Raw genomic sequence first — 24586 nt, forward strand, 5'->3', positions numbered from 1 at the left:
CCTCCTCCTCCTCGCTCCCAAATCTCAGTGGTGCAGTTAGGTATTGTTAGACTTTGGTCTTATTCTCCCCATCTCTTTGCACAGTAACATAGGTTATGTCAAAATATGGTAAGCCAGCTTTTCTGTATCTGATGTCTCCTTAAAACCCTTCCTTGGTGGCGACACTGCCAAGTCCAAAAGCCTGTAGACCCGTAGCAAAGGAATTATGGGGGTGCTCTCTAACTAGCTGCTTTCTCTACTCCCCTCCCACCAGCTGAGGAATGAATTCTGTGTGTTCTTGCTGTGCCTTTTTTGTGTTTCCGTGTGACTTTTGTAGTCCTGGAGCCTTCCTTGGCAAGTGGTTGGGGGAGTGGGAGGAGAGAGGGAGACTATCCAAGTGTTGTATGCCACCTGGGGCACAGACTTGTGATCCTGACTTCTTCATTAAAGCTTGTGGGAGTTTGATTTCTCCAGGGCTCCAGTAGTGGTGTTGCTTGCGGTCTTCCTTCTACAGTGTGACGTGTTTGTAGGGAGCACAACCTGAGGCTTGGTTCTCCCTTGGTGAGAAATCCCTACCCAAAACAGTCATGCATCTTTCCAAGAGTAGCCTAAGATGAGCAGTGCATGGGGGGGTGGGCATCCTGCCTTGGGCAAAACCTGGTTCTCCCACAAGCAACAAACTGAAAGCTGTTGCAGAAAGGGTGGATCTGGGGCAGCTGGGGAGCCACTTGATAGTGGTTTAATAAATTAACCCTATTTGCGCCTGGAAATGCAAGGAGCAGGTTGATTGGCTGGCTGCAGCCTCAAGCCTACTAGCGTGGGGGGGGGGCTACAGGGGCAATTGCCCTGGGCACAAAATTGTTAGGGTGTAAAATTTCAGCCTTGATACAGCTGGTAGGCACACTCTGGTATGTGTGACTTGTCATTCTCACCCTCTTAGGTGAATGAACCGGTAGCCTGTTGGCCATTATTGTGCACAGCATGCAATTGCACAAGGACCTATACTTGCTTCTGCTTAGATCCCTTGCTGCACTAATCAGTTATTTCCCATTAGTGAACACATCTGAAGTCTTAACATTCTTTAACTTGTGCACTGTTCAGGCTGGGGGAGGTGTTTAATAGGTGGAAAGAACAGGAGTAACAAAGAGCCCCACTTTAAACAAGACCAATTTCCCCCATGGTAGTGTGTGCTTGTGCAGTCCCACAGACACAAATAAAAGCCACTGAATTTGGCCTCCCAGAAAAATAGTCTGATTTTAAAAGAGAGAGAAAAGCAAGCAAGTAGGTTTCTTAGTTTGCTTGAAAACATGTGAACAACAGGTGCTGTAGTCTTGGAAGCCTGGGGAATTGCAAACTTAAATTTCCAGTGAGGTGGGGGGGGCTGCAGCACCCTGGCCCTTCCCCATTATAGCAAAGTTCAAATAAGTTAGGTAGAATCAGGTAGGTTTGCAAAATTATGCAGGTCAGTTTGTAGTATTTGAAGTCTTAGCACAAGTTTTTTTGGTGGGTGCGTGTGTGGGGTTTTGTTTTTAAAAAACCAAGGCAGAGAACACACCATCCCAAGTGATAGCACAGAAGTTACAGGAGGAACAAGGAGCTGTTGCCCTCCTGAATATGTTGCTGGACTATGACTCCATCATCTCTGACCACTGACTGTGCTTCCTGGGGCTGATGGAGTCTAGCCATATCTGAAGGGCCTAAGTTGTCCTTCCCTGAGTGTAATCTGCATGAATATCCCAGGAGTGGGTCTTGCTCTTCCCCTTCCTGGAGTGCATCTGTCCACCCACGAAACGGCATTTGCACTGTGAGAAGTGTCTAAACAAACACTGGACATTTACAGGATTTGGTCCTCCATGTGGGGGTGGAAACAGTGTCTTATTCTCAAGAGATGTCTCAACAGCAGGAGTGTCACCTCAGGTTTTCGTTTTGCTTTTCAGATGATGGGCTGGGAGAAAAGGGATAAGATTTACTGCAAAATGCAATGGTCTCCTCTTGGATACCTTTTTAGCTGTCCCAAACAACAAGAACCCACAAACAAACCATACAATTAATGATAATTTGTTCTGATTACCTTTTTTCATACCACAGAATATCTAGAAATCTCTGTGCTTCTAAGGAATTTTTATATAAGGTCTAAAATGGGCTGGGTCGGGGGAAGAGAAAGTGTGATTTTCATCAAAACACAGAGAGGGAGACTGTTCTGAATCACGGCTCAACCATTCAGGGACTGAACTCTTGACATCCCCTTTGAAAGTACCCAGTTCCTTTCACTCATGTTCATGAGAGTTACTAATTCTTAAATTAGATTTATACCCCATTTCTCAGCCAAGATGGCTGAAAGAAGCCCATGATAAAAATCCATTGTAATTATAGTCTCTGATGTGGCATTGCTGATCTCCCTCCACAAGTCTCTGCATATCTGTCTTGTAAGACCCTGTATTATATGGGGTTTTTTTTTGTTAGTTTCCATTGCAGGTTTGGCTGGATATTAGACACCCCCATGAGTGCAAATCTTAACATTAGAACTGGTCTGAGACTTTAACACTGTAATCATATGCATCAGGTGCACAACCTGTGCCCCTCCCCCTCCCAATATTGTTGGACTCTGCCCCCATCAGCTCCTACAAGGGATGGTGGGAGTTGGAGTCAGAGAGCAGCTAGAGGGGCGCTGGTTCCTGGGCCTGATAAACATCTGTTCAGAAATTAAGGCTGCAATGCTATACCCAGTTACCCAGGAGAGAAACCCACTGAGTTCAAAGATTCAGCGCATTCCTAACCATACCTCTTCAGAAGTATGTTCTATTGAATTCAGCGGGGAATGTCTTAGTAGACATGCTTAGGGTCGCTCTGTAAGAAGGTGAGTATAGAACTGCTGCCTGACAACAGTCTTTTCCATGTCTACTCAGAAGTAAGTCGCCTGGGAATAAGCGGCACTGAACACTGTTGGATGGAGCTAGTATGAACTGTGCTGCAAACTTAACTTTTCCTCACTTTTCAGAAACAAGGAGAAAGTGCCTCTGGTAACTTGAGAATGGCCAGCTTAGAGCTGAGATGGTCTTGTTCCCAACAATTTAATTCTTCTCTTCTGCAAAATTGGGTATCTAATTTGGTACCCAAATGCCTCATATCTTGGATGTTACCATGTATTGATTATTTTATTTGATGTTTCATATTTAACAGCATTCAGGGAGTGACATGCAATGGCACGGCACCTGATGTGGTGTATGTTTGATAAGATGCAATGGTGCATAGGTTCTGGTAATAGAGAGCTGTTCACATTTCATGATGCCTGCCTGCCTAACTAGGGCACAGGGAGCAAGGTGCTAAGAAGTCTAAGTAAAGGTAAAGGGACCCCTGACCATTAGGTCCAGTCGTGACCGACTCTGGGGTTGCGGCGCTCATCTTGCTTTATTGGCCGAGGGAGCCGGTCATGTGGCCAGCATGACTAAGCCGCTAAGAAGTCTAAGTTGCTCTAATTCTGCAATTAAAATCCCTAAATTTTCAAATTAAAGAGGTCTGCAAATAAAGATGTGAATGGTGAAGCTGGCAGTGCTGACACGTGCATGTCATGAAATCCAGCCATTCACCAATTACACAAGTTGCACCTTCCTGGTTTGCCAGGTGAAGTTGTTTCCAGCGCTGAGGAAAGCAAGGGAGAAGTCGCTGTTACAGATCTGCCATTTTGGCTGAGCTAGGTGCTCCCCCTGCTGTCTGTTCTCTTGCCTGGTGAAGTGTTTTCCCCACCCCCCTGTGTCCCCCCCTTCTCATTTGTTCCATCACATTAGGATCTGATGGCTGATCTCCAGGGAGCTGCCTTGATAAGCGTTTCTCTTGCGGGAGGAGTTGCTGGAGAAGAGGAGGCTGCCTGTGGCTGCATTAGGAGCCAGGACTCTTCCCCTCTCTCTCTTCTTCAAATGGAGCTGCTGAAGTGGGAGATCTGCTCCAGACCTAAACAGCCTATTGTCACGATGGGTGATGCTTGGCTCAGATACCTGGACCCTTTAGACTTGCTGCGGAAATAGTATAAATATACACATGAGATACTAGCAAGCTCAAGCTGCAGGGATCTGCTTCGTATGTAACTGTGTGAGGTTAAGGACGCCTTCAAATGATTGTGGGGTTTTCTTTCTATTTTTTCCCCTTCTGTGCAACCTGCTTTTGGTTGATTATCCTTATTCTAAGCCCACAAGGATCCTGTTTCAGTACCTGCCGATCCTGTATATTTGTTCTTAAATGCTGCACCAAAAGTGGAATGTCCAGTGGAACTTGGGGCTACTTCGCCTGTGTGACTTCTTTCTCCCTCCACCCAATATTGTTTAAGCCAGATCACTCTAAAAGGTCAGAGTCTTATACAGATGTCAAGACACTTGAGTCACGATGTTAGCTTCTTGCACAAGAGAGTTGGGGTGGGTCTCCTTCACGCTCGTTCTTGCGAGTGAGTTTCCAGTAGGGGAGTTGCATCGAAGCAGCTGACTTGTTAACGCCGAACCCAACCGATGTTGGACTTCATTGGAAGTTGCCTGTCCATTAAAGAGTGGGTCCTTTTAAGAGTCCAGTTCTCAGCTGCCTCCCTGGAAAAACAAAGAACACCCCTTACTGTGGAATGGCAGCAAATACAACGGGGGAAGACGCCTCTATAATAAAACAAAATATTTGTGGAACGCATTTTGTGTTTTTGTTATTGAACAGTTCGTACTTCTACGCATTTGGGGATAACTTTGATTATAGCGTCAATGTTGTAACCTGCCCTTCTTTCATCTAGTGCCATTGATATTTCGGACTCCCGACTCCCATCATCCACAGCGAACATGGCTGATGGTCATTGATTTTGGGAGTTTTAGTTCAACAGCGTCTGGACAGTACCAAGCTTGGGGAAGGCTGCTGTAATATTTGTCAGCTACTGCTTTTATAACATTATTCTACTGGAAAATTTGTTTAATTGAAATACTTCTAAGTGGCTTTGTTTAATTGAAATACTTCTAAGTGGCAGCTTGCAAGAGTGAAAATTTATGCATAATGTAAAAAAGAAAAGAACCCTTCCACGCACATATCTTCTTTGTTCCCCCAACTGTCCAAGATAAAACCAATACATGTACTAATTAAACCACTCTTCACAGCACTGCTAACCCAGAGTCCAAGGCAGGCAGGACCTTACCACCATCCTAGTAACAAATACTTAATATTACTCTAGCTAAAGCTATTGAACCTGGGAGCTTCATATCGTATGATATGGAGGCGATGTGTTCTTGTTGCGCAAGTTCATTGGCTGTGTTTGGCAAAGCTGAGCAAAGAATGTATGTACTGGACCCTCCCCCCGAGAAGCAGAGGCACAATGAAATATAGCAACTTGTTTCTTATTTCCTTTAAAGAAAAGGTTGTGCTCAGAGTTGTTTACCTTGATTATTTATTTGCAGTCTTCAGCTATAATGGTTCTCAAAGTGGTTTCAGGATAATAAAATCAGATTTATAGGTGGTCCCTGCCGTTCTCGCTGTGATGCATCCCTGGAAATATATGCAAGCAGTGGAAAAGGTACATTTCTACAACAGCATGATGGCTCTGGTCTGAGAGAGTGCCAGAGGGGAGAGGTTAGACCTTAGCAGCAGGAATGGATTTTGCGGGGGTTGGGGGGCCCATTAGTAAGCTCTGTCGACCTTTCACAGAGCCACTGTTTAAATTTTCCGTAGTGCCCTGGATTGATACTTTAGGGTATATGTTCCTGAGCACTAACACTCCAGCAGATCTTGTGTCCCCGTTAGGTTTCCAGGGGGGGTCACCAAAGTCACAACTCTGTTTCTCAATGCAGAACAGTTTCAGCTTCTCTGTGTCTTTTAAATGGAAACTGGATCAGATTTCTCTCTCATCCCCAGTGCTATTTTTGTAGAAAAAGAGGTGCCAGAACTCACCACGACCACCTCCCTCATTCTCTTAGAATGGCAATGGTGCCCACCTGAGAGGTGCTGGAACTGAGTTCCTGTGAGTTTCCCCTGGAAAAAAAGCTCTGCTCCTTCCTAACAGACACCCACATATGCACATACTCATTAGTAGGGATGGGATTCGCAATCACAGACTGACGTGACAAGTCCCCCCCCCCTGCAATTCCCTAGGACAAACACTATTCATTTTGCAAAATGGTTCATAAAAACTCAAACAGGGAACCTTTGGACTATTCTTATCACCTAATTGGCTTTGATTCTTCGAAAAATTATGAGCCCTGTAAATGTAAAGCTTCTCATTACCCATTATCACCATCCATTTGTATGCCCCCAGAGAGATTGAATTTTATCCTGAGTTGTGCACAATGTGAAGTCATCAAAATGCAACGTCCATTTCAGTTAGTTTTTACAGAATCATACCCAGCTTTTTTAAAGTGTATTTGGGTAGAGGAAGTTACTTGGATGTTGTTTCTGTGAGTGTATCTATCATCTATCTATCTATCTATCTATCTATCTATCTATCTATCATCTATCTATCATCTATCTATTATTTATATATTATTTGCCACAAGAAGACTGGGAAAGAATCAAGGTGAAACAAATCATATGCACGTTTTGCTAGGAAGTAACCAGGATTGAACTGGATAGAATTAACTGCAGAATAAACATGCATTGGATCAGGATAAATGTTCTCCATTCCTAATTTATTCTGTCTTCCCTTCACCCCATGCTCTCTCTTTCCTTCCCTCCCCCCCACCTTTTCTCTTTCTTCCCTGCACTTGGAGGCCAAGCCCCCATGGTGTTCTCTTGGACTTACTGCTACGTATAGCTGCCGTAGCAAACCTCATCCTCTCTCTTCCTCTCCAAACCTGCTTTTAATAGTCCCCACTCCATGATTTAGAATACATTCACAGGGTGGTGGTTGCCCACAAGTGACATAGAAGTCAATGGGTATGACATGAGAAACTCAGACTAACACAGAAGTCTTGACTTTCCAGGCCAGGGTATGGGTTGTATTCATGAATTCTGTGTCTTTAAAAATATGCTACTTGTTCAATATAGAAAAGAAACACGAGCCCCTCCCCCCCCCAAAAAAATCCAGTAACATTTACATTTTAGGTGAAAATATTTACTGCCTGTCCTCCCCAATGTTAAAAAAGTCTCTGGGTTGTTTCCTCTTTCATGTGAGAAATAAATGAAAAACATCACATGATGAACTGAGGGCGAGAAATGAGAACCCTTGCGCAATTAAGAAATGACCTCTGTTTTCTTTATAAAGCTAGGCTTGAACCAGTAAGCTTTATGACCTCCCTCCGCCCCCAAGTGAACAATCCTGTCCTCATGCACTGGAGAGACAAAACAGATAAGAAACACGAGAACAAATGCTAATGGCTCCTTTAGCACCTCCATAAAACAGAGTTCAAGGAAATACACAGTTCGAGAAACAGTTGCAACATTATAATGCCATCTTCTAAACAGCTGCCCTTCAGTTTTGGTTTTTTTGGATTTTGTGTGTGTGTGTGCTGCAAAAAAATCTCCTGTGAAAATGCCAACAGTCACTCGAAACCTGATCGGCTCATGAACATGCAAACAAGGAAAAGCTCAGTATCAAATTTGTCTTTTCTGAATGTTGTTTTCACCCCTACTCGTTAGGCAAATAGAAGGGGAAAGTCTTCTGCACAAAGTGAAGTTGTGTGTGCTACAGTTTCCTTTAAAGGAAGAAAGAGACTATTGATTTGAAGTCTGGCACACGTCATGCTGTTTGGGTGAGGCAAAACATGACCTCTTCACCACCTCTACACATACCCTCTGGGAAATAGGAAATTAATAGCCAATAATAGTTCTTTATTGCTGCTTTCTTGACTTGGAACCATGTTGGGAAATCTTCCCAATATAAGCCACCTGGAGTGTCATTGGTCCCAGCAAGTATATAAGGAGAGCAGGACAGGGAGACAGTGAATTGCACAGAGGAACAAGGAAGCCATGCATCTGGAGCTGTGTTGCAGGGTTTTTGCAATCTTGCTCTGTTTTCCTACCTGGATGGAGGCAACTGGTGATTCCAACAAATGCGCAGGTAAGAGATTTTAATTTCTTGCCATTAACTAAAGCCATTTTATACCATGTCAGGCCAATGGTCCTGCCAGCTCCATATTAGCAGCTCTCCATGATTCATATGGAGGGTGGGAGGAGAGTCTTCCCCAGTCGTACTTGGAGATGCCATGGTTGAGCTTGGGACCTTCTGCATGAAAAGCATGTGTTCCACAAATGAACCATGGCCTCTTCCACCCTTGGAGAATGCTGAACATCATACAAAGCTCATGATGGGAGGAGTGCTTTCTACATTTTTGTGAGTCGTTTCTACATACTTAAAGGTCGGCATATCCCTGGGTACACAGAAATATATATGCCTGTAAATTATTGTTTTTAAAAGCAGAACACCAAATGGTTTGAGGACCTTTGAAGTTCTGAAAGCATTCAGGTGTCAGATGAGATTTTGTGGGAGGTGGAGACGGAAGAGAGAACTGGTGTGCTCAAGCCCTTAATAGTTTCTGGTAGATAAACTAGGGTTGGAGGAATGTGAGCTGAGAGGCTAAATAATTCAGCTCCCAGAATTATTTCAGGAGGATGAAAGGGGGGGCATATTTTCCAGCTGTTCAGAACCCCCACCCCAAGTTATAGGTTTCAATCCTGAGTCCTAGAAAGGAAGGCAATGGAGCCTGGGAAAGGGGAAAGACAGTCGACTGTTTCCTGAAATTTCACACACACACACAATGGCTATAAAGTTTTCTGAAGCCCTGAGCAAAAGCATTCCTCTGAACAGGTGGGGATACACTGCAACGTTTTGTTTCAGGTACCACCTGATATTTATTTATTTCTACCTTTTAAAAAAACAAAAGTTGAGTTTTTCTTTCCACTTGATTTCCATCCCCCTCTGTGGAGTTGTGCTGCCCTTTGAACTGTGACACTGGTGCAGTGCCGACTACTAGTAGGCAAAGGGAGGTGATTGCCTCAAACAGCAGATGATAGGGCAATGGAAGCACCTGCCTGGCTGTTTTCCCCATCTCCCCCTGGTTGAAACTTTCTCCTCTGATAGAGTTGTCAGTGTCACATGGCCTGCCCTATACCCCTATATACTAAGCAGTCAGTCCTGGATCGTGGTCCTCTGCATAATGCCCAGGGGTGTAAGTTTTTACTGAACATAGCAGGGGTAAGGAACTCCTGGTCCGCGGGGCAATTTTGGCCCAGCACAGGTCCCAGTTTGGCCCGTGGAGCCGTTTTCCCCGAACCATGCCCACCTGCCCCACACCTGGGCCAATATGTAACATCAGGTGTGGCACAGTTAGGGATGCAGCTGGCATGGCTGCACATGCAAGTTCCCCATGGATAGCACAGCTGATCCTTGCAGAGAGAAAGGTTGCTCGCTGCTTGTCAGCTGATGGGCGGTGACTTCAAGCCTGCTGCATCAGGGAGGAACTGTATTGTGCAGCTGATCCCTACAGAAAGGGAAGTGTTGAGCATATAGGGACGGCAAAGTTCCTTGACCTGTGGTTCCCAATGACAGAATATCATGGTGACCTGAAAATGGGCGGTTCAAGGACACATTCCAGCCAGGCATAAAAGAAGGTGTGTAGCTTGTTGAAGACTGATGAGGGCCAGAAAAGAGAGGCCTCAAGGGCCACATGTGAGCCTCCCCATCGCTGAAACAGGGTCTAATCTCAGGTGGACACTGACTTTAGCATAGGGGGTGAAATACTACATTTCCTATCTTTTCCCACAGAAGTGAAGATTGTGGGTCTTTTGGGTGATGATGCTTTGCCTTCCTGAAGGGATGTCCTGGGTTTCCTGGAGTGGCAGGAACCCCTGAGAATCCTGGGAGCTGTAGTTTGTTAATGGTGCTCAGAGTTGTTAAGAGACCCCAATTCTCCTCACAGAGCTGCCATTTCCAGAGTTCCCTAAGAAGAGGCATTGATTGTTAAACCACTTTGGGGTTTCTAACTCTGTGAGGGGAGTAGGATCTGTCCCACCTCTTAAAAACAAACATTCCAGATCCTAGATATGCCAAAAACAGAAATAAAGAGAAGCATGGCAATCTTCAGTTTAGCAAAGCCAGGGATTGATTTTGGATGGCAGGTGTGAAACTTGATACCTGCAGCACTTGTTGGGAGGAACTTAGCCTGTAGACTCCCTTTGGTCTACCAGCTGACCTCATGGCTACAACATCAACCTAAGTTTTGTACACTTCCCCCACCCCCCTATTTCCCTCAACTCTCTACCCCACCCTTTATGGGTGACATCTGGAGAACTGGAAAGCGTGCCACACGTTTGTGACATTTGGTGAGTCCTAATCAAGGTATTAGGGACACGGGTGGTGCTGTGGGTTAAACCAGAGAGCCTAGGACTTGCCAATCAGAAGGTCAGCGGTTCGAATCCCCGTGACGGGGTGAGCTCCCGTTGCTCGATCCCTGCTCCTGTCAACCTAGCAGTTCGAAAGCACGCGAAAAAGTGCAAGTAGATAAATAGGTGGGAAGGTAAACGGCGTTTCCATGCACTGCTCTGGTTCGCCAGAAGCGGCTTAGTCATGCTGGCCACATGACCCGGAAGCTGTACACCGGCTCCCTCGGCCAATAAAGCGAGATGAGCGCCGCAACCCCAGAGTCAGCCACGACTGGACCTAATGGTCAGGGGTCCCTTTACCTTTATCTTAATCAAGGTATTGCCCAATTATGGGTTTTGGAATCATTTCGCCTTCAGTGTATTGTTACGATTTGCTTAGTAACAAGTTTGTTTTCTTTAAATATCAGGTGATCGAGGAGATCTTTTGGCCCTCTGCCAATCCGGTGAGTTTCTTTCTTGCTTCTCTTGGGAAATGCACCCTCTGCCATCTAGTGGCTCAACTTTATAATAATCCTCAAACTCTAATAATATAAAATCACAAGGATGTTGTCGCTTTGCAGTTCAGTTTGCCCCAGACAGGTGGCACTGAGAACTACAGTGTGACGAGCTACTGGGCCGTCCAGCAGGTGGACCAATGGACAGAGATGCAGGTCAAGGTAATGTGAGGAGGAGAGGCAGGTGGGCAGCTCAGGCGATTAACCCAGGTGAAGCAAAGGGGAGGGATCTGGAGAACAGAGATGAGGGTGGGCAGCCCAGGCAAGTGGCCCAGGTGAGGAAAGGATGAAGGAACTGGAGGACAGAGATGCAGGCAAGCCAGCAGGGGGCCCAGGTGAGTTGCAGAGACCTGGTGAGGTCCAAGGTTTTCTTTTGTGAGGTGCAAAGGGAGGGAGGAGGGGTTGGCCAGGGAAGGAAGGTGGGGGTTGACAGAGTTCAAAGGAAGGGGGGCAGCAGTTGGTGAGCTGGAAAGGGAGGGTGTAGGGGGTTGGCGAGAGAAGCAAGTAGGGCTTCAACCCTAGTGTATTATATGTTGTTGTTTAGTCGTGTCCGACTCTTCGTGACCCCATGGACCAGAGCACGCCAGGCACTCCTGTCTTCCACTGCCTCCTGCAGTTTGGTCAAACTCATGCTGGTAGCTTCGAAAACACTGTCCAACCATCTCGTCCTCTGTCGTCCCCTTCTCCTTGTGCCCTCAATCTTTCCCAACATCAGGGTCTTTTCCAGGGAGTCTTCTCATGAGGTGGCCAAAGTATTGGAGCCTCAGCTTCAAGATCTGTCCTTCCAGTGAGCATTCAGGGCTGATTTCCTTAAGAATGGATAGGTTTCATATTTTTGCTGTCCATGGGACTCTCAAGAGTCTCCTCCAACACCATAATTCAAAAGCATCAATTCTTCAGTGATCAGCCTTCTTTATGGTCCAGCTCTCACTTCCATACATCACATAGTACACAAAGACAACAGTGTACTATATAATGATCCACAAACTGCCCCCAAATACCTACGCCATGGGTAGTCAACATGGTGCCACCAGGGATGATGGGAATTGTAGTCCAGCAGCATCTGAAGGGCACCACGTTGCCTACCCTAATTGCTTATGTGACAGTAGTTCCTCAGGACTGCCACGATAAGGAAGCGAGTCCATTGTGAGCTCTTCAAAGCCTCCCACAATTCTCCTTTCTTCAAAGGCATATGCGGACTTTGAAATCCCACAGCTTTTCTTCCTTCCTTTCATTCATTCATTATATATGGTTTAACATTCCCTTTTCGTGGTACGAAACGCGACTGAGCTGCTGATAAAATCCCAACATCATTAGGCAAAGCAGGGGCTGCTTCTAAATGCTTCAAAAGCCCCAGTGAATGAAGTTTCACACGCCTTATAAATGTAGAAGTGTTATAAAACGTGGAGATAAAAGGATGTCTCTTTTACCCAAGGGCCAGTTTAAAAATGTGGAGTAAAATTTGTAATCTGCATTAGCAACCTGTAGGAACACTTCTAGGCTAAAAGCAGACAGACTAAACAAGATCACTCTCACAAACACAAATAGCAAAATGAGAAACCCAGCTTTTGTGTGGACATTTTATAGTCTACAATGTGAAAAAGGTGAGCTTTAAACTGTGTCGTAAGCAACAGTAATATTACATTAAACCAGAAGCTCCCAAACCATTTTGTCCACTGCCCCCTTGGTTCCACAAACTCATCCCCAGTGCTCCCTACCCCACCCTATAATAATATTTATTCAGAATATTTTTGGACAGCCCAATAGGGAAGATAATAACATAATAACATTCACAACAGTCACAATTAATTGCACATTCATTCAAAATCCAATTAAAACCAATTAGTTAGATAAAACCAGTGAACTTGATCCAGTGATACCAGCTTTTCAAAATCTCATTCACACTTCCAGCACTCCCCACCCTAGGTAATCCGCCGCCCCCCATCCCCCCAGGGGTGGTACCACCCTCTTTGGGAACCGCTGCATTAAACAAGTGAAAATGAACCTATGGAGTTGTCTTAATGCACTGTCATCAATATCTGCAGGTTTTTTCATTGGTAGCACTGATGTTATGGAATTCATTCCCTGCTGCATAAGAGCGGCCCCCATCTGTTTTGGCATTCTGCTGGCTTTTGAACTGTTTGCACAGGCATTCCTTTGACCTCTTGACCTATTTAATTGGTGTTCTGGTTTAGCAGGATTTAATTTTGGATTTTAGAGCTGTTGTTGTTTTTATTTTGGTGCCATGACTTGGATTTTATAGTTTTAATTGGATCCTTTTATTATGTGTTTTTATTCCAGATGCTTATATCTATCTGAATGTTTCTCTCATTGGTTTTTATACTTCTAAACAGCTTAGAAGCCTAATTTGGCATTAAGTGGCATATAAATAGTAATCATAAAACGACATTAATTGGAAACTATGGTGGTGTCCCTAGCTTGCTACGTTTCCTGCCTCCATTGCCTTTCATCTTGCCTTTTGTCACTTGGCATATTCTCCCAGCACCAAGAAGCTGCAAGGAGCTGCTAAGCAAGGGGGAGTTCCTGAGCGGCTGGTACACCATCTATCTGCCGGGCTGCTGGCCCCTGAGGGTCTTCTGTGACATGGATACTGATGGAGGGGGCTGGCTGGTGAGTGGCTGCTTTGAGGTGAAGGCAGCGCTACTGCAGTGTACTACGCCCTGTATTGTTATTGGGATTTTTTGCTGCCATTGGGTTTGATAATTTATTTATTAAACTTATTCGCCGCTTGTCATCTAAATGGTCTCCAAGTAATTTGCACTAAAAAAAAACATATACACAAATAACATAGAGAAGAAAATTCATGTAAAACATTAACATTCCATACAACATGGGGAAATCAAGCTCTCTCTCTGACACACACACACACACACACACACAGAGAGAGAGAGAGAGAGAGAGAGAGAGAGAGAGAGAGAGAGTGCAATGGAAAACTTTGTCATTACGCTAACATGAGAACACGGCAGTTTTTCCAACCCACTAACTAGCAGATTAAAATAAAAACACAAACACTGATACTCCTGCACTCCATAGCCCAGGAGTTGGCCCCCTTAAAAATCCCCTACCCATACCTTCCAACACAACGCAGCCCAAGTCCAGGATGTCATTTTCCAGGTCTGCACTTCCATGCCTGTGAAACCTAGGGTGGGAAGCCTCTTGCACTCCAAATGTTGCTGGACTCAAACTCTTAGCAGCCCTATCAGGCACGGTCAATAGCTAGGGGTGCTGGGATGTGAAGTCAAGCAACAACTAGAAGGCCATAGCCCCTGCCACTCAAACACTGGATGTGAGAGACTGAATGAGAAAACAATACATTTACAGGTGATGTACTCATTTTTTCTGCTATGTTTGTTTCTATATCTCTTTCTCAGGTGTTTCAGAAGCGGTTGGATGGGTCTGTTGATTTCTACCGTACCTGGAATGACTACAAGAAAGGCTTTGGGAACCAGCTATCGGAATTCTGGCTGGGCAACGAAAACATTCATCTCCTGACACGGGAGGGTAACCCCGCCTTTGATCTGGGGATAAGGGTGAAGGGGAAATTAGATTTGGTTTACAATGAAAGCTGAAGTTGCACAGCCATACCTCGAAATTCACACTTCTCTGAATTTTGCAGTGCAGTTCTCCAGCTAAGTAACGTGTACAAAAAGTGCATGTGCAAGGGTGAAGTCTGCATACAAATGAATGTATTAGAAACAACGTAAAAATACAGGGCATTATATTGGGGGAAATAGTGTGCATAAATGTGTATATTCCCACACAAATGCATTCATTCATTCATTCATTCATTTAAAACTGATCTAAACATGTGGGGAACTGAACTTAAGATTGGAAATCTGAAAGAAACCAGAAAGGACATATTTGCCAATCCCTATCTGGAAAAATATTCTTTCCAGGCCCGTAGCAGGGACCTGCTATGCTATTGTGAGCCTCTGGGAGGCAAAAGAGAGCTGTGTTTTTATTCTATCACAACAATAATATTGGATTTATTTGCAGCATCCTATCTGTGCAGGATTAAAAAATACAATGTCTCCACTACCCTCTTCCACCCCACTATTCTGATAGCAGCCTCCAGTTCAAAACTTTAAGACACCTAATGATGTGTTTTGATATGACAGGCGCAGGAACCATTTTTCAGCCTGAGGGACACGTCCCATTGTGGACAACCTTCTACAGGCTGCTTTGGAAATATTTCTTGTGCCACATCACACATAAGTTTTTCAAGTGTGCAAAAAGCAAAGTTGTGCTGAATTTCTGTCCTCTTTTCCTTAGGGGTGCACCAGCTGCGTGTGGACTTGGTAGACTTTGACGACCGCAAAACCTTTGCTCATTACCAGTCCTTCCAGCTCAGGGGAGAAGAGGAGAAGTATCAGCTTGTCCTGGGGCAATTCCTGGGTGGCACTGCAGGTGAGGGACTTCAAACCTGCTTTCCACAGGCACTGTGGCCTGGTTCACATGCCGCTTTAAACCAGGAGTGGGGAACTGGACTGGAGATAACGGATCTCTGACATCAGATGGTATCAGGTGACTGACAGGTCGGCATGGTTTGCCTAAAATGGTTGTCTGGGCCAAATGCAGAGGCCTGGTGGGCAGGCCTAATTAGGCCCACAGGCCAAAGGCTCCCTGCTGCCATTTTAAATTATAGTTAAGCTTACTTATGGTTTGAAGGTGAATGTGCAGCGCCCTGGTGCACCTGGTGAGATTTCTCCTCCCTGCTTGCTCTGCTGCACTGCTGTGTGCTAAGTCATCCTTTGAACTTGGGCTCGTGGTTTGTCTCTCTCCAAACAAACTAACAAACTAACAAACCTTTAAGCAAGGTTTTTTCTTGATTTGTTTGTAGGGGGGAAATAAACCACAACTCTGGGTTTGAATGAAACACAGAGCCAAACTATGGCTTAGCACAGTGGCAGTAGGAGCAGGGAGGAATGAAGGGATATGGCAGGCCAACAGTTACCCACCCCTGCTCTATTCTAGCCTGCTGCTGTCAGGTATATGGTGAATCAAGGATGATCCGACAGCTGTTGTACATGGAATTGGAGGGGAGGCAAATCTTGTCCTTTTCCTCAGGCAGCAAAATATATTGAGCTGGCCCTGTCACTTTGAAGACCAACATATTTAGTATTCACTGATTCTAGACCTGGGATTGCTGTTTTGTTCCTCCAGCAATGGCTGCTGTTGGAAATGTAACAGCAGAGATCATCCTGTGTGCAACTAAAGGGTTAATTCTGTTACTGTTATAGTCAGCTAGCCAAGAGGGGAGGTGTGGCTTAGCAACTAGGCAGAGCAGCTTGATGTTTGCTGAGGTAGCACATGCTCAGATTGGTTATGTTGCCCTGAGGGAGTTTTCCTCTGTATGTTTGGTTGACGTACAAGGCTTCTGCCAGAAGAAAGACAAAACCTCCGTTCCTTTCTCCTCACATTATACACTGTTTTTGTTCAATTTCCTCAGTAAACAGTTATCAGGATTTCTCTTTTCACTGCACTCCATTTGCATTATTTAAGTGAGTTAGCTAGGAGCTGCCAGGTCTCCAGCTCCTGACAGACGCATCACTGGCACCTTACCTGCCCCCACCCCTGTGCCTAGAGCTACCATTTAAATTTCCTACAGTGCCCTGGAGCAGTACTGCATTGGGGGCACTGTGGGAAATTAAAGTGGTTGTTCTCACACCCAGCAGCTGCTCAATGCTGATCAAAGGGCTGCTTCTCCTCCCAACCAGATGAGCCCACTAGGGCCTACTGACATGGAAAAGGCACTTTGACCGAAGCTCCCTCAGACCCAGAGACACTGATGCTGTGGGGGGCGGGGAGAGAAATGTAATGGGCAGCAGACAAAGGAAAAAAGAGAGCACTTTTACACCACCTCTTTCTGCTCTGCAGGTGACTCCATGACCTTTCACAGCGGGCAGCGTTTTTCAACCCATGACAATGACAATGACACCGGGACACAGAACTGCGCTGTCACTGTGCATGGAGCTTGGTGGTATCTCAACTGCTATAGGTCCAACCTGAATGGAGGCTATCCTATTGGTGATCGGAAAGGGCAGGCCTATGGCATTGACTGGGCAACTGGCAAGGGCGTTGGCACCTCCTACAAGCGCACAGAGATGAAGATTCGCTAAAGAGATCCCATTTGAGGCCTAGAAAGCAACCAAAGGGAATGAGTAAAGCAAAAATTAAGCAGCTATATGGGTGTTTGTGTGTCTCTTTATTTTGCAGGAGGGATTATTCTGCTTCCAAAATCCGTTCAAGCTATTAATAGGTGAGGGAGAGGCTCCATTAGGGCAAAACGTTTACTGTCCATACTAAGGATGCCTAAGAAGCAAAAAATTTCAAATCACGAAGGCCAAAATCAATAATAATAAAAATACAATCCAGCCCAAAGTACCTGGTTTATTCAACAAAATACTCAAATATTGAAACTGCAGCTAGCTATTTATTTATTTACTTGTTAGCTACTAGATTTTATTGCATTAGCCGTGTGGCCATAGCATGATATACATAGAAATAACAACATAAAATGGGGGTGGGGAGGTAAAGGTAGATACTTGTTAGCTACTTGATCAAAGAGCTCTCTAAGCAGTATGCAAATAAAACACACCTAAAGTCCACCACTGCCAGTTAGAATACTTAATATTTGGCAACCTTTGTAAATGGATATGTCTGACTTTGTTTTGAGTTAAATGAAGCAGTCCCCTCTAACCTAATTCTGGCCACATTCACACCATACATTCAATGCACTATAATACCACTTTAAATGGTCATGACTCCCTGCAAAGAATTCTGGGAGCTATAGTTCATTAATGGTTCCGAGAGCTGTTAGGAGAGCAGTGTTCACCTACAATTCCCAGAGTTCCCCGTAAAGTGGGATTGTTTGTTGAACCGCTCTGATAACTGTAGCTCTGTGAGGGGAATCAGGGCCTCCTCACAGCTATCAGTACCCTTAGCAAACTATGGCTCCCAGAATCCTTTGAGGAAAGCCATGGCTGTTTAGTAGTGTAGTGCTTTAAATGGGCGGTGTGAACCTGTCTGCTGTGACTGGCAACAGCTTTCCAAGGTTTCAAGCGGAGTCCGTTCGTTTTCCAGTCCTGATTTTTTGCCCGGGAGCTTTTAATAGGAGAGAGCAGAGGACAGGATGTCCTCGGCCTCAAGTTAAGTCTCTATCCAGTTCACTTTGGTTGCCAAGGGAGGTTATGTAGGGATATTAAAATGTTTGACAAGGCAATTTTCAACCATGGGTCATATCTGGATGAGAAAGAGGCATTAATAAAGCTAGGGCTGTAATTGGGAAGCCTGTGAGTGCATTGGTATTGGAAAAGTGAGTCAAAATAGGCTTCAGGCCTATCCATTCTCTGTTTTCATACTGCCATTAACCTCTTTACTTCTTCCACCAGGTATTTCCTTTTGTTTTCTGTTGTCAGACTGTGGTTGTCTACTTGACTGATACCGGTTTTATACCAACTTAGCTGATAGTTCCCACCCAAACATTCTGGGAATTGCATTTTGCTAGGATGCTGACAGTTCCCTGTTAGCAGCCTCTAGCACTGGCCTCCCATCACACAACAGCAATTATCATACTTCTGAGGGAAGTAGTAATACCTGTTAAAACAATACTAACAAACATATTGTTATGAGCACCCCATTTCTCTGAGTGGTGAGAAATCCCAGGGGTTATGGGACAGCGCTTAACCAATTTTGTTTCCTTTTAGGGAGGAGATCACTGGAGACTCCTGGGTGGTTTGTAATATTTACGTTTATTTACAAATTTATTTAGTTACTTAATTTCACAGCATTTCTTTAGCGCTTGATTGTAACTAAAACTCTTGAGTGATTTAACAAAAAAAGACTCCCAGCAACATTAAAACATTACAAGTATCAGTTAAAACAACAGCAACAGGTAAAAACAAGTATTAAGAACATTCAAAATATCATTAAAATCAGCAATGCCAAAAAGAAATTAAAACACATGTCTGGATTCTGCGGATAGGCTCCATGGTTCATTTTGCATAACATAAATCCCTGCATATTTTACATAAACTAAAACATTCAGTATTCCATTATTACATCCATCAAAACTTATTTACACTGTTGAATTTATCTGCCAATGTTTTCAAGTGTACACAATTTGCCCCCACATATTCAATAAACATTTTCCAATCTTCCTTAAACGTATGTTCTTCTTGTTCTCTTATTCTATATGTTAGGTTCGCAAGCTGCACATATTCCATCAGTTTAAATTGCCATAGGCAAAAATGTTTTAATCGGGCACCAAAGGATACAACAAAACTCCTGAATAATGGAAACAGGCAGGGAGTTCTAAAGTGAAGGTGCTGCCACACTAAAATATTAACAGTGTCAGTTAACAGTGCCAGTTCCACAGATCAAAGTGGCCGATTGGATATATATATATGGGGGGGGTAGCGGTCCTGAAAGTAAACAGGTCCCAAACTGTTAAGGGCTTTATATACTAATAGTAACACCTTGAACTTGGCCCAATAGCAAATTGGCAATCCGTGCAGGTCTCTGAGCAAAGGTGTTAGATGCTGACAGGGTCGCATCGCTGTCAGCATCCTGCACAAGCTGTGGTTTTCCAGATCCAAGGAGCAAAAGCAAAGCCCCACGTAGAGCACACTGCAGTAATCCAATAACGAAAAGCTTGAACCACTGGGGCCAAGCTTTCCTAGTCCAGGAACTGTCTTTTCTGTCAAACTGTCTTTTCTTTCGTACTGAGGCTACCTGGGCTTCTAGTGACAAAGATGGACATAGCACCCGCAGACTGTGAACCTGCTCCTTCAGGGGCAGTGCAACCCCATCCCAGGGCAGGCAGTTGGCCAATTTCTCAGGGACACTGAAAGCACTCACCCACAGTGTCTCCATCTTGCCAGGTTTCAAGCTCAGCTTGTTTCTCTCATCCATCTCACCCACTGTTACTACACAGCCCCTCCATTTTATGGAGAAATGGAGCTGAGTGTCATTGGCCCACTGATGGCACCTTGCCCTAAAACTAATGGCCACTCTCAGTGGATTCATATAGATATTAACTCGCACTGGAGATAAGACAGTTCCCTGCTGGAATTAGTGCTTCCGCCTTTGTTTACTTGTGTCTTACTGGAACCTACAAGAAAGTTAATATGTTTCTAAACTGGTAAAGGTCAGAGCGGTATTCTGCATTTCCTTTTTCTTTTTTAAACAAAATAATTATGTTTTAATATAGTATAACATTGTATTTCCTATACTTGTCACTCCCAAGGAAAGTACAGTATGCTTAATCATTTATCCATGGTATTTTGAAGCTTATTTATCACTTTAACAATGGAAATGCATCAAATAATTCTAGCTGGTTATTACTTTTAATATAATGAATGGGGGCCATAAACTTGCAAACTGCTTTCACGTCTGTCTTCCTCTCATTCTTCCACTGAAAGCAGTTCTGGAATTCTCTATTATTATTATTATTATTATTATTATTATTATTATTATTATTATTATTATTATTAAATAATAATACCCCACCCATCTGGCCAGGTCTCCCCAGCCACTCTGGGCAGCTCCCAACAGAACACTAAAAACAGAATAAAACATCAAACATTAAAAACTTCCCTAAACAGGGCTGCCTTCAGATGTCTTCTAAAAGTCAGATAGTTGTTTATTTCCTTGACATCTGATGGGAGGGCGTTCCACAGGGCGGGTGCTACTACCGAGAAGGCCCTCTGCCTGGTTCCCTGTAACCTCACTTCTCTCAGTGAGGGAACTGCCAGAAGGCACTCGGACTTGGGCCTCGGTGTCCGGGCAGAATGATGGGGGTGGAGACGCTCCTTCAGGAATACTGGGCCGAGGCCATTTAAGGCTTTAAAGGTCAGCACCAAAACTTTGAATTCAGCGGCTAACAACATTTTTTCCAGCTCTCATTGAATTCCCAATCATTGTATGATTTGACCATTATTCTTCCAATATCCCAAATTTTGAAAGGATTAAAAATTCAATACATCCCATTATATCCTCAATGGTGGTATGTTTTTTTTTAAGAATCCCCCTCATTTAACTTTATCACAGTTCCATTACATATGCAAGAAATCAGCCCCCTGTTGCTCTCATTTCCAACATCAATACTCAACCTTTCCTAATCAGAGATTAAATACCAACAATCATAGAATCATGGTTAGAAAGGACCACAATCGTCCAACCCCCTGCAATGGAAGAATCTTTTGCCCAATGTGGGGACTCAAACCCACAACCCTGAGATTAAGAGTCTCGTGTTCTACCAACTGACATTAAAAGCATCTTATAATAATTCCCCATCGTATGTGTTGGTAGTGACTCAGTCAAATGTGTAATCTTTTTTAACATGGTTCTGTGATATAAATTTACTTGTAACATCTTTTGCCATCTTGACGTCATTAATTTTTTCTCATTGGGTGTTCTGCATTTCAGAACACTTTAGTACAGGAATATGAAAGCTCTGGCAGAATACACTCTGTGGTTTCTAAATGGTTAATGAGGAGGAACAGGACAACATTGTTGTACAGGAAAGGGCCAATGGAAAAACTGCAGCTGCTGGAGATTACCTTAATGGCCTTGGCAAGTATTCTATATGCTAGGGAAATTACAGGTCAGTGGCCTGCAATTACTAGGAAAGAGTTGGAGGTTTTTATGGAAGGTTGAAAACCATTTTTGTTACACCTTTCTCTCAAAGTGTGTGTGTAAAAAGCAGGGGTTGGGAACCCTCCTTTACCCCAGCCCACATGGTCAAGGTTTCTGTCTGCCCTGCCTGTTTTTGGCATCTGTCTGTCTCTGGAGACAAGGAAGAATGCACTTGGAGGTGTGTGTAAAGTCAAACCATTGGAGAGTTATAGTGCCCTTTGTGGCTGTAGAGACCAAAATGGCATAGAAATGTTTTATTGCACTTGGGGCAGATGAAGTCCTCTGGTTTTGCTACTACAGATGCACCATGGCATTCCTTCTCTCCTCCCAGCGGTCCCATCTTGCCCTCCACTGACTTTTTCTGTTTAGGGTAAGGTTACCAGATTTTTTTCAAAGAATCCGGGGACACTTTTATTTTTGAAAAGACAAAAAAAAAGTTATTAAAAAAGGTTATTTTTCCTTTTAAAAAAGAAGTAATATCTTCTCTTCTGTGGTCTCCTCTGTTGCGCGGCCTTCCTCTGGGCCTCGGCCTGCTCTCTTGGAGCACTAGCCGCCATGGAGTAGGCTAGGGTCGGGTCTGGGCTTGGCCACATTTCCTTGCCCTCCTGGTGCTCTCCTACCTCTCCTTCTCAGCAGCGCAGCAAGGTAGGGGCTCCCCTCTTTTTTTCTCCTTCCTCTTTCTTTCTTTCTTTCTTTCTTTCTTTCTTTCTTTCTTTCTCTCTCCTCCTTCTCCTCTCCTTCTTCTCCCTGCGTTGGCTCCAGGGTTTTCCTGGCTTCGGAGCACTGCTGGGCAGTCGGCTGGGTGGCCGTGCGCTTTCACTCCCAGCTCGATTCCCTCAGTTGACGCGCCGGCCATCCCTGGTTCCCCCTCGGCAGTGGCAGCGACAGTCTCAGCAGCCCAGAGCCAGCCTGGTAGCACAGTTGGTTCTGGCTGGCTTCAGGAGCTGCTTGCTGCCGTGGCGCCCACCATTTTGCCTCGCCGGAAGCCCCCATACGCAACATTCATTCCCTACTAATAAATCCACAACACTTAAAATATAAATCCGGGGACATTAAATGAAATCTGGTGACATTCCGGGGACGGATTTTGTCCGGGGACAGATTTGTAAATCCAGGAACTGTCCCTGGAAAATGGGGACATCTAGTAACCATAGTTTAGGGTCTGTGTGCAAGTATTTATTGTGCCTGTGCAGGTGTCACAATGAAAATGCATTTTGCGTTATTTCAGCATAGTTCTAGTAAGTAGGAAACCCTAATAAAATGGGGGGGCTCCCAAAAGTGCACCAGAGTGCAAAAGCAAATATAGGGAAGGGGCCAAAATGACCTTATATTCCAGCAGTCACTGCAGATGTGTAACAGGTTCTTTTTTTTATTAACAGATTTTTCCATAGTAAGGGAAAATCTGGGTTGAATGTTGTTGTTGTTCTTTTAAAAAAATGGGTTGGCATTTTGATAGTGACATGTAGACACTGTAAAACACTTGAGTGCATGCATAACACCAAATCCACAATAAACTCCCATTTGGAAGCATCTTGAAACCAGCCAAGAGAACCACATGAGTTTTTAAAGTGACTAAGAATTGTCAGCAAGAGACAAGCTGAGTAAGCAGTAGTACAGTTAGGTGATTTTTGATCGGCGGGGGTGGTGGTGGTAGTGATCTTACAAACACTCCACACTTTGGATGGAAATGTGAATTACTTTAGCATGCGGTACACCAGCCCTGCTGTGGTTTGAGGGCTCTCCTGCTCGCTCTGTCCAAAAGTCCTGCACTGATGACACCAATGGAAAAAGAACAGTAATTTTTCAGCCTGGAAAGATTTTTATTACCTTCCCTTAGGCTCACACAGGAAGCTTATACAGAGTCATCCCACTGCTCCATCTGCTCAGTATTGTCTACACACAGACTGGGAGATTTCTCCCAGCCCTATGTGGAGATGCCAGGAATTGAGCCTGAGCTAAAAACAACTTTTGTTTAAAAGAACTTCCTTATGTTGCTCCTCGCACCCTTTAAGAGAGAAAAAGGGGATTCCCCACCACAATTACTTAAGCACATTATAAGGATGATGGTTATCAGAAAAAAAATCCACAGTGAGGCAAGGCCTGTGCAGGCCAGTCTTAGGTGGGTAGAATATTTCCACTCCTGCGTGGCATTCTAAAAAACAAAAACAAAAAACCAGAAGTGTTCCAGTTCTTAGAAACAAACTCTCATTTTTTGGAAAGTGACGTGGGACAAATTTACTGACAGAGTGATCCAGTCTGGGCAGTGCACCCGCTGACCTCCTGCTGGCAGGACTGTCTGGAGAAGACGGGGAAAATTAGCTGTAGACTTTTACACCTCTCCATCCCTGGTGGTTGTTTTTCTTTCCATATGCCCTCTTTCAGTTCTCTACTTCCTCTCTCTCCCTGCCTCAACTAAGAACCAGTAGGACTTACTTGTGCTCTTAAGAGTTTTCCATGTGGTTTTAAAGATGCATCTGCACCAGGTGTTTTCTCCAGGTTGCAGCCTCCAACCCACACAGCCCCACCCTGATTCTAGTACCAACACATCCTCATTACAAAAAGCTTCAGAAATGCTACTGGTGTCTTCACACATCAACCTGCAGTATTCCATCGCCCAGGGAGGTTCAATGACCAGGAATGGCATGTTCCAGGCTGCCACGTCAGTGCAGTGGAGGCAGTGCAGGATTTGCACACAAGCTGAATACCAATTCATAAATAAATACACTACATTTCAAGTTTTACGCAACTGGTTAAAAAAGTACGAAAACCGGGGAAACAGGCTCTAAAACAGACATTATTGTTCTGATGTGACAAAAATATACAGTACAGTACGTAATGGCTACAATGTTATATGTCATGTTTGGTTTAAATCTGCAGAAATCAGCATTTCTTTGGGCCAGGTGTCCATAAGCTGTCAAACAGCATTGGCGGCAGGTGACATCAGGTGCAGGATATGCAGCATCTTAAATGTGATTTAGAACTGGCAGGTGTGAGGAGCCTCTGGCCCTCCTAGTGTTGCTAAACTACAACTCCCATCATCCCTGGCCAATGGCCATGCTTGCTGGGGCTTATGGGGGTTGTAGTTCAGCAGCATCCGGAGAGCCAGAGGTTCCCCCACCTGGTTT

At 44.5% G+C, this 24586-nt stretch overlaps 2 protein-coding genes across 2 annotated transcripts in view; both read left to right on the forward strand.

Annotated features, from left to right (window-relative positions):
* CD164L2 (CD164 molecule like 2) overlaps nt 1-4644 on the forward strand; it is a 36097-nt gene extending 31453 nt beyond the window's left edge. Inside the window, exon 6 of the mRNA XM_083628146.1 lies at nt 3765-4644. Coding sequence (XP_083484272.1) covers nt 3765-3771 — 7 coding nt within the window. The 3' untranslated portion in view covers nt 3772-4644. The remainder of the gene's footprint in view (nt 1-3764) is intronic.
* A 2919-nt stretch (nt 4645-7563) lies between these two features.
* On the forward strand, nt 7564-17007 carry LOC310768990 (ficolin-2-like). Its single transcript, XM_083628002.1, has 6 exons — nt 7564-7987; nt 10716-10751; nt 13306-13433; nt 14195-14324; nt 15096-15230; nt 16701-17007. The coding sequence occupies exons 1-6, from the start codon at nt 7897-7899 to the stop codon at nt 16940-16942; spliced, it is 762 nt and encodes a 253-aa protein (XP_083484128.1). The 5' UTR covers nt 7564-7896; the 3' UTR covers nt 16943-17007.
* Nucleotides 17008-24586: the final 7579 nt, after the last annotated feature.

Source organism: Podarcis filfolensis (genome assembly GCF_964270895.1).
Source record: "Podarcis filfolensis genome assembly, chromosome: 8".
NCBI classification, from domain to species: domain Eukaryota; kingdom Metazoa; phylum Chordata; class Lepidosauria; order Squamata; family Lacertidae; genus Podarcis; species Podarcis filfolensis.